We start from the raw sequence: 10,346 nt of genomic DNA on the forward strand, positions 1-10,346 counted from the left end.
CGCCGTCATGAACCGCTTCTTCGGCAAAGCGAAGCCGAAGGCGCCTCCGCCCAGCCTCACCGACTGCATCGGGACGGTGAGTACCCTCCCCGGGGGACCTGGCCCGCACCCGGACCCCCCCGACCCCCGCGAAGGGCCGGGGCCGGGCAATGCGCTGCTGGGCCCGGCCGCCGCCTCGGGAGGGACAGGGGAGCGGCGGGGTTGGCCGTAGGGGCGGCACGGCCAGCCCGGGCTGCGAGGCGGGCCCGGCCGGGTGGGACCCTCCGCCCCCGGCGGGTCCAGGGGCCTGGGCCCGGGGCTGAGGGCGCCCCTGGAGCGCCTGCGCCCCGCGGGCCGTGCCTGCCTTCGCTCGTATAGGTGCGAGCGTAGAGCTTCGTGCGTGAGTTATTGCGTGTCTGTGCGCCCGCCCGTACGCGGAAGTGTGCGGGTGCCCGCACCGAGCCGGAGGCACGGGGTGGGGTGTGGGAGTGCGCTGGTTTGGAGGTACAGGCTGTCAGTGTGCGTGTGGATGTGTGTGCGTGGCAGTATGCACCTGTGCATAGGTGTGCGTCTGTGTATCCGAGCGTGGAAACACAGCTGTGTGTGGGCACTGTGTGTGTGTGTGTGTATATGTACTTAGGTGTACGTAGATATATGTTTATGCTTTGGTGCAATGTGCTTGTATGTATGTGTGTATGCACACGTGCATTTTAGGGTGCACCTGTGCATCAGCACAGCATGCGCAGGAGCGTACGTGTATGCTGGTACGTACATTGGTACCCATGCTTATATTTGTTTCCTGTGCATAGGCGCACATCCCATAAATGAATGCACGCGATGTGTATGTGAGGCCTGGCTCTCCTTACATCCTCATGGATAGTTTCAGTATTTCCATCTGAGGACTTCACTGCTCTGATTGCACTAGCTAACTCCTGCCACGCCGAGTCGTGGGAAGGCAGGGACAGGAGCAAGGGAACCAGCCCCTCTGTCCAGTACAGAACGTGGGAGGGCAAATCTCACCTTCTGATGAAGATTGTTCAGTCTACTACAGACGAGCTTGCCGTAGGGTTGATACCGAAGATGTGTGCAGATGGATAGTTAAACAAGCCCAGAAAGAAATGCTGAGGAAACACGTGGTAGAACACTTCACGGCTGTTGTAAGGTCGGCCGGTCTGAAAAGAAGGTTAAGGAAAAGTTTTAAGAAGGGTAATCTTGTCATTTCATAGTCTTTTTTTTTTTTTTTTTTTGTTTTTAAGTTTGTGAAGAAAACCGTGGTATGTTTTTACAACTCCTTCTGTTGTAAACTAATTTTAAGAGATGAAGAAAGAACACAGAGGTCTTGAGTATTTGTCTGAGTGGTTAACAAAGTCAAGTGAAAGGTCAGTAATGGTTGTGGTATAAATGGAGGTTAACTAAGGCTAACTAAGCATTGTCCCTGGAACCTGACAACAAAACGTTTCTGTGGAAAAATCACCATTTTCCTCCCAGGAGTTTTATTTTGCTACCCAGTGAAGAGACTCTTTAAGTTAAATACCTAGTATTTGTCAGTGCTACCTACACAAACCCATGCACATCAGTCTCTTGCATATGCCAGTGGCTGGGATGAGGAGAGAAGTGGTCATGGTTAGTGTTTTTCCCAGTATGTTATTTTATTGGCGAAGAATCTGCATTGCTTTTTAGCAGTATTGAACCCAAACGTAGCTCCAAGTACATTTAGTTAGAATGGTAAATAAAGCATATGCTCAAAAATCAGGATGAGCTTTCCCGTTGTTACCAGTTAATGCTTTGATGGATAGCTAGAACTCCAAAATCCATCTGAGATACTGTTATTAATACTTAAATTTGCCATTTCAGCACTATAAGCAGAAGATCAGGAAATCTCTTCCTCACAGCAACCAACTCCATATTAGTCAGATTTTTGAGGGCTGATTTTGACAGTTCCAAGTGAATGTGCATTTTCTAATGTTGAGACAAATCATAACAAAACTGGCCAGATTTAGATATGCCAGTAGGCTGTCTTCCACTAGGAGCTTGTTCAATCCCAGTGGATTTTTGGGGTTTACTTTAGTTTTTTTAGGTTAACTGAAAAGCAGAGTTTCAGGTTTATTTTACATATGTGGTGACTTGGCAACCAATGATGAGTTACAGGGTGGTTTTTAAGATATGAAATCAAGAGCTTGTGTTGGTCAGCTGTTGAGAAATGAAGGGCTGGCTCCAAGCACAGGTCTTTGGCGTGAGGAAGTCTATAAACTGCTGTTATCATTACTAAGCTCCATGTTAGCTTTTTGCCCTGTTTTGAGAACTTTCAATTTCTGTGGACGGAACTAAAATTGAAAACAGTTCTGTGTACTAGTAAGTGTGGGGAGAAACATACTTCCTTTTACAAGTTTGAAGTTTATGAATTAACTTTTTGTTGCCAATTTACATGAAGTAATCTATCTGATCTGTGAAAGACTTGCTGTGTTTTCAGGTCATTTTCACAATAGTGAAGTCTCTAGTACAGGTCCTGCTAAAGGATTGGAGATATCATTAGATTTTTTTTTTCTTAAATTGCATGTGTATTATTATTGAAGAGAGTTGTCTGAGATGTTAAAAAACTTGCCCTGTTTCTTTAGCATGTTAAATTCAACAGTTTGGAGACTCAAGTAATATCACTTCTGTGTTGTTTTCAATCTTGGACACATTTCGTTGTACCTTTTGAAAGAGTCAAATTGCTTTGTAAAATCTCTTACCGTGTTACTTCAATGGTAATTAGCCATTAAATGGCAGCTACGAATTATTGTATTTGGCGAGCAATGATTAGTGTTCATAGTTACCATTTGTTAAAAATGTAGACAACCCTTAGGCAGTAATTATGCCTATGTTTTGGATGTTCTTTCCTGTGTACGCAGAAGTAGTATGACTGAACCCAGTAAGATCAGCACACAATACGCTTTTTTTCCTGTGGTAAGAGAACAAGCATTACCTTAACATATCTAAACAATTCAAGATTTTTGCATTTAAAGAGCTAGTTCTGTGGGATCACTAATCTGAAGTGTTCCTGGAGCCCAGGAAACACTTCTCCCTACTTTTCTTCCATGGCTGGTCACTGTCAAGTTTGCTGGCTGGCTGTGTGATGCCCTCCTGTCTCCCCATGGGTATGTTCCCACTCTCCCTTGCAGTTGCTGCTCGCTCTCCTGCCACGCCTGCGGTGCTTGCCTCGACATTGCACTAAGTGGCAGATTTTTTTTTTATCCTTGCTGGCTGAGCACAGTCAGATGACTCAAAGCTGTCATGAGGCTAGTAGGAGGAAGGATGCATCAGGAACTGTGGCATTGGTATTGTTTTTACTTTTTATTTGAAAAACCACTCCAAATTTATGTTTTTCAGAGTAGTAAGTAGGAAACGTAAGAACAAAAGGCTAATAATTGTGACAACAATGTTAAAATTCAGTCTTATATGTGATGTTCTTTTTTTTTTTAATTGAAATAAACTGATTTTGCTTAATAGGGATTTGGGATACCACGACCACTCTCTTTTGTTTAGATTGGGGCCCTTCTGTAGCAATGAAACGTACCTCGGTATGCCTTATTTATGAATAATAGAAAGCACCTCTTCAAGTCCTAATACACAGTTTAGTTTTCTTTTGGATAAATTAGATCCGTTTTCCCCTCTTCTGTCCGTTCTCATTTTTAAAAGCTGAGGTCCTGTGTAATGTGTGTGTGAAATTTTTATGTAGTTAATTGATATAGGAGGATCTGTCTCTGTTTCCTGCTAGTACTAGCTAAAAGAATGATTATATAAATAAACCAAATAACTGTTTTTCCCCTGTGAACGAGGCTGACCTCAAAGATGCATTTAGCTGATGAAGATCTTGAGGAGGTGCTACACTTTGAACCTACAAGAGTTTTAAAATCGCAAATATCTCTTTTTCTTGCTATTAGTAAAATATTTGGCATAATAGAAAGCTTAATACAATTTGTTCAATGCCAGCTGTGCCCAGGCACTTTAATGTCTTGTGTGGAGTGTTCGTACCAAATGTTCTCCTCAGGATGCCTCTGGCGAATGCATGTTGCTGTCATAGAGCAGAGATTTAAAAAGAACATTGAGACATCAAAATGAAAATCCGCATAATTATACATGTTTAGCCACACACTATTAGCAAGTCAGAATTGTAAATTTGCACTGATTGGCCTCACACTATAATTGGAATGTCATTATATTCTAATCTCTAGAGAGGCTCCTTGGAATGAGAAGTTAATAAGCTTTATTTTGTTGTTTCTGGAGAAATGCTGTGATAGTCGGTTCATGTTAAGGAGGCTTTCTTTGGTTTTTTATGAATTTGTGTATGCTGTTAGAATGATCTATACCCATGCTTGGTTATGTAATTATCATCTTTAACCCTCTTATGCAGAAGGGTTAAAATATTTCCATAATGACAGTTCTGTGATATGCTTTGCACCAGGGCTCTTAGGGTTGACTGCTGGAGGTCTCTTACTGAGCTATGCAGCTACTATTGGGATTTGGAGCTAACGTGTAGTAAGGATTCAGAGTAGCTACCAGGTGGAACTTCTGTGTCCTGGCTCCCTTTACAGGAAGTGATGGGAAGAGTCTCTCTCTGACAAAGAAGTTAGGCACTTGTGAAAAAATGGTTAAGTCTGGACTTCTTAAACACACCCAGTAATCCAGGTATCATTCTGAAGGATTAATGTTCTCTGCCGACCAAAAATAAACCTCTAGCCTTGCTGAACACATCCCTGTCCCTTATCTGCCAGCATGGTACATCTATGTTTTTCTTTTTCCGTTCCGGTTTAGTCTCTGGCACTGTATGTTATCAGAAATTCCTGAATAGAGATGTGACTTGAGTGGGTGTGCAAGGGAGCATCTCAAAATGATGAGAACATGTTACAATGGCAGAGCTTCCTGCAACCGCAGAATGTTTCTTGTGCTCCTTGTAGAAGGTGTTTCACTTGATTCTAGTTTTGGATTCTCTACAAACTTTAAACTGTTTATAAAACCACTGAGTGAAGAAAGAATTCAGTTAGAAGCATAATAAAACTGAGGCTGTTCTTTTTATTGTCCAATACCTGAATAAAACCTTAATGAATGTTCTTTTGTTTGTTTTCCCTGTCATGTATTAAAGGTGGATAGCAGAGCTGAGTCCATTGACAAGAAAATCGCTAGGCTTGATGCAGAACTAGTGAAGTATAAGGATCAAATGAAGAAGATGAGAGAGGGGCCTGCAAAGGTAAGAATCTTCTGTGGGATTTAAGCATGAGAGGATGTGACTCACACTTCTTGTCATGTAGTGGGGTGATTTAGCCGGTTCATCAGGTTCTTAGAATTGCATCTTGCCCTACTGGTGAGATACAAGATCCTGCAGGATTATTTTTATTCTGAAGCATCTCTTAGACATGCATCTTTGAACAGCATTTTCATTGGTCTTTATTTCTTCCAAAGTGTAATGTAATTCCTCAATCAGAACTAACTTGCTTCCCTTCTTCCTTCTGTTACCTGAATTAAGTCTGGTAGAGAGGCTGCTTTGTTCATCAGCCAAAATAAAAAGGTCTGCACTATGCAGAAAGGGAGTGGGAAAACCCATTTTTGAAAAAGGATGATCATATAATATAAAATGTATCTAATAATAAACATATCTAATATAAACAGTATTGTTAAAGTACCTTTTGCAGTATTATTTGATGCTGACCATTAAAATGTGTTGATGAAAGATGGTTCTGATGGACTAAGTTTGACTTTGTATTCTGCTTATCAAACAAAAAATGAAAAGCCAGAAATCTTGAAAGTACTTTCTATTAGAAGCTTTACATACAAGCCTATTTGGTTAATCATCAATGCAGGACAAACGCTGAATGTGACTGTTTTTAAACTCTTTGGACTAGTAACTGAGGAATCTTTTGGAAAACTTAAATGCAATACATTAGGCTTAAACAGTATAATCAAGAGTAAAGTCAAATATTTTTCCTAATGTAACAATATTGTGTCTTTCAGAATACAGTAAAGCAGAAAGCATTGAGAGTGTTAAAGCAGAAGCGAATGTAAGTTTAAACCCTTCTCAGTTTGGGATTAATGAAAGCCTGTTTTCTTTAAGGGGGGTGGCACAATTTCATTTCTCTTTCCAGTACTCTTGCTTCTGAGCATTCTTTAAAGAAAAATGCTGAACAAGCTAGCCAGCCTTTCAGAAGCATCTCCTTACAGATTTTGTGTCAGCATATTTGTGCCTGATTTGTATGTGAGTACATAAATTTGGATTGGGACAAGCTGACCTAAATCTGCTCATTATTAAAGCTATGCTTGGCCCCTAAACTTTCTGAGAGAGTGCCTCATTTTATATTGTTAATTCATTACTATAAATTGTGTACTTGATGATCTTGATCTGGTTTACTGGAAATGTACCTGTTCTCTGTGGACACCCTTTAGGACTTGAGCACATGTAGTGGCAGGTAATTGTGTCTATGCAAAAATACCAGAATGGACAGGATAGATGATGCTGTGGTCTGGTCTAGTCTACTGTACTGTCTTGAAAAGTGTCCAGCAACAAATACAAAGGACAGAATGTCAGAACATGGCAAGTGTTCAGGGGTGCTTCACTGGAATATCTTATACTTGCTGAACTGCAAATCTCTTAGGTGCTATCTGAGTCAAAGCTCATTTGTCTTGTATTTCATATCCATCAGATGAATTGTATCTCTACAGACTTGCTCAATTACTTGTTAAGTATTTGTGAACTCTTACCATCCAAAGTATCCTATGGTAAGGAATGCAATAGTTTAGTTAGATGTTGTGAGAAGGACTGCTTGGTTTTGGGTTTTGGTTTGTTTTTGGTTTTTTTTTTTTCTTTTTTTTGACTAGGCTGCCTGCTAATCTTACTTGATAGTAGTTCCCCTATTTACAGTCACTGGGCCCCTCATAATAGGCTATCATCATATCCCTCAGTCATCTCTTTTCCATCTTGTTGAACAGTAATGTATTTAGTCATTCCTTGTCCAGAAGCTGTTTTGTATTTGGATCATCTTTGTCTGGCAGACCTCCTGTCTTGGATGTTTGAAGAAGGACTCATTGTTTGTTTTTATGCTTTCATTTTTATGTTTAACTTGACATATTTTACATTCTTGATTGGATACAAGTTTAGCTTTGAGAAGGATGATTTCTTAATTTTTAAAGTCTCCCTTTTCTTTTTGGTTAGCCTTAACAGTTTCCTTTTTCTACCCTATCCTCCCCCTCGTCCCTGCCCTGCAAAGCTCCAGTGCAGAGCCATTGTGGTTTGGATAATCTGCATCTCTTCCGTTCTCAGCATTAGTGAGCAATGGCATGTGTCTCTAGCTTATAGTGATTAAAACTTTTGCTATATCCTCACCTGCTGTGTAAGCCTATAAAAATATGGTATTGCTGTCAGTTAAATCAGAAGCTTAGTTCAGGAGTAGCTTTATCAACTTTAAATACACAGAAATGCATAATGGCCAGATTTTTATGAAGCTGTTTATTCTGCGATTGTTTATAACAAATTGAAAAAAAAAATCTGTTCCCATCTTTAGACTACTGCTGCTGATTTTTCAATTTTTTAAAAAATTAACAATTTTTGTGGCAATAAATAGTGTGGTGTTTTAAAGCCATTATTTGCATTGTTTTTAACAGGTATGAACAACAGAGGGATAATCTATCACAGCAGTCTTTTAATATGGAACAAGCTAATTACACTATTCAGGCACTGAAGGATACAAAGACAACGGTACCAGTATATTAATCTCACATTTGTTTAATTTGTGTATGCTACATCAGATACAAGCATGTTGTTTGACTCTATTCTAGGTTGATGCAATGAAACTGGGGGTGAAAGAAATGAAGAAAGCTTACAAGCAAGTCAAAATTGATCAAATTGAGGTGAGCTTCTATAGTTTAAATTACTAAAGAACAGAAACAATGTACTGAAATAGTGACGAGTGGACTATGGAACTTGAAGGTAAGCTGACTGTTTTAGTTCACATGAGTTTGCCTCCCTTTTTTATGGGACCACCATCATAATTCCTTCTTGATTTCTCTGGTACTGCACAATCAGTTGTTGGCCTTATTGCACTGATTGTTGTTTCCTTGCCGGGCTAATCTTTAATCTCTCCCTTCCTTTCCCCTGCACTTCAGCATAAATGTTGGTGAATACTTCCTGCTGTGGCTTTTTTGTCCTCTCTTTTTTTGTTTTTCCCCATGTTAGCAACATGCAGATTAGTCCTTTGCTCCCCCAGTTCAAGGTAGTGCCTGATTCAAAAAAACAAAACCCGGAAAGAAAAACAACCAAAAAACCCCCACCAAAAACCAACCAAACAAAAAATTTAATTTCAAGAGGTCTGCAAGGCCTGGCCCTGTCTTCAGAAAATGCATTAAAAAACACCATAAAATCTCTAAATATAAAGTATGCTGCACTTAAACTCTTATCAAATGCCAGTGCTGAATTTCTTTAAGTTCTCTTTCCTGTGCTGTTTTTATATATGGCTTGCATTTTAAACCTTTAGGCAAGTATTGTCTCCTTACTTGTACCCAAGTACAGTGCCAATAGATATGCTAAAGTATCTTCTAAATTTTGCTGTGGCACAACTCAGGTTAGTGCTTATTCTCCAGATGGTAGATTTAGTTTCTCTAGATTTTGTACTCTCCTGCTTTTCAAGATAATGCTGGATTCTGGGTAATATATTAGAGGTTTTCAGTTTACCCTGAAGAGTAGTTAAAACAAAAGGATTTTGCAGAGATGTTGTTTCAAGGTTCCTCTTTTTCTACCTTATACATTTATTATAATTTTCATAGTAGTTAAGGCCACACTATAGTACTGAATGCATGTGTCTTGACTTGTATTAATGCTCCTTCAAAAAATGGTTTATGCATTAAAAAATTTGAGTGCCTTGTATGTTGGAATTATTAAACTGAATTTAATTAAGCTCTGATAAATTTAACTAAAACTATTAAATGTGGACCAGTTGAAATTGTTTCTTGCTTCAGGACATACAAGATCAGTTAGAGGATATGATGGAAGAAGCCAATGAAGTCCAGGAGGCACTGAGTCGTAGCTATGGAACACCGGAGATTGATGAAGATGACTTGGAAGCAGGTTAGGAAGGTGGAGGATGATTTTTACATTACTGAATGTAAAAATCATCATACAGTGATTTTTTTTATTTCAGTAGTCAAATACTTTAAATGTGTTTAAAAAAAGTTTTAATCACTTTTTTAAACATAAAAGCTGCATTTCCTTTAAGAGTAACAAGTAACAAGAATGAGAGACAAACATGAGATACACACTAATGGAATGCTACAAGGAAGGAAAGAAGGTTCTCTCCATTTTGTGTGTGTGTGTGTGTATATTCCTGACTGATGACTAAGTGATACTAAATGATTATGAATGTAAGCATTCGGTATGAATTCGGTTTCTCTGTAAGAGCAACTTTTCTTTTGCAAAAGGAATTCCTTGCATAATTTTTCAACCAACATAATTCAATTTTAGAACTGGATGCGTTAGGTGATGAGCTTTTAGCTGATGAAGACAATTCCTACTTAGATGAAGCCGCATCTGCTCCCGCAATTCCAGAGGTCACTCCTACTGACACGAAAAACAAAGTGAGTCCTTTCCTCTTTAAAAGCAAAATATGTGGGGGTTTTTTGTTTTGTTTTGGATTAATCACATTTGTGTTGGCTGCTTGATATTTGGAATCCTTAATATTTTGAACAAAAAAAAGTGCTTAATGTTTTATGTATTTTGGATGCTATATATGAGAGAATACAGTGTACTGGATGCTCTTTATAATAAAGAGCTAAAATGGCATTTTGTAACTCCTATCTAGCATTGTCAGACTGCAAGTAGAATTTAAGTGTACCATTACAGCTCCTAGTATAATTATTCTTAAAAACGTAAGGAAGTCTTCTGTATGTTTGCTTTTGGGGCTTTAATAGTGAGGAAGAACACTGATGCTCTCATTGTCATCACTGCTGTCACACAGTGACAATTACAGATATATCACTTTATAGAAATTGTAAGGAAACTTTTGTGAAATGTTCTGGTTGGTGGAGAGTTGTTAACCTCTTGCTTCTTTTTCTTTCTTACAGGATGGTGTATTGGTGGATGAGTTTGGATTGCCAAAGATCCCTGCAACATAAATGTTTCAAAAGCACAATGGATATAATGAACTACACTTTACAAATCAAATTAAGATTTTTTTTTTTTTTTTTTTTTTTAAATCCTGGAGAACTTGTCCTTCCAGTGTAACCTTAATATCACTACATCCTAGAATGCAGTATGAATGGCTGGTGGTGTTCTTTCTTTGAAGAAAGTTGTTCTACTACTGACTTTTCTATTAATGGAAAATTCAGCACAATTCCCTTCAGTGGAA

At 39.1% G+C, this 10,346-nt stretch overlaps 1 protein-coding gene across 1 annotated transcript; it reads left to right on the top strand.

Moving 5' to 3' along the window:
* The first annotated feature begins 7 nt into the window (after positions 1–7).
* Positions 8–10,253, top strand: CHMP5 (charged multivesicular body protein 5). The gene is made up of 8 exons (XM_050892491.1): positions 8–76; positions 5,102–5,206; positions 5,968–6,014; positions 7,612–7,705; positions 7,786–7,857; positions 8,962–9,070; positions 9,464–9,576; positions 10,063–10,253. The coding sequence occupies exons 1-8, from the start codon at positions 8–10 to the stop codon at positions 10,111–10,113; spliced, it is 660 nt and encodes a 219-aa protein (XP_050748448.1). The 3' UTR covers positions 10,114–10,253.
* Positions 10,254–10,346: the final 93 nt, after the last annotated feature.

Source organism: Gymnogyps californianus, chromosome 2 (genome assembly GCF_018139145.2).
Source record: "Gymnogyps californianus isolate 813 chromosome 2, ASM1813914v2, whole genome shotgun sequence".
NCBI lineage: Eukaryota > Metazoa > Chordata > Aves > Accipitriformes > Cathartidae > Gymnogyps > Gymnogyps californianus.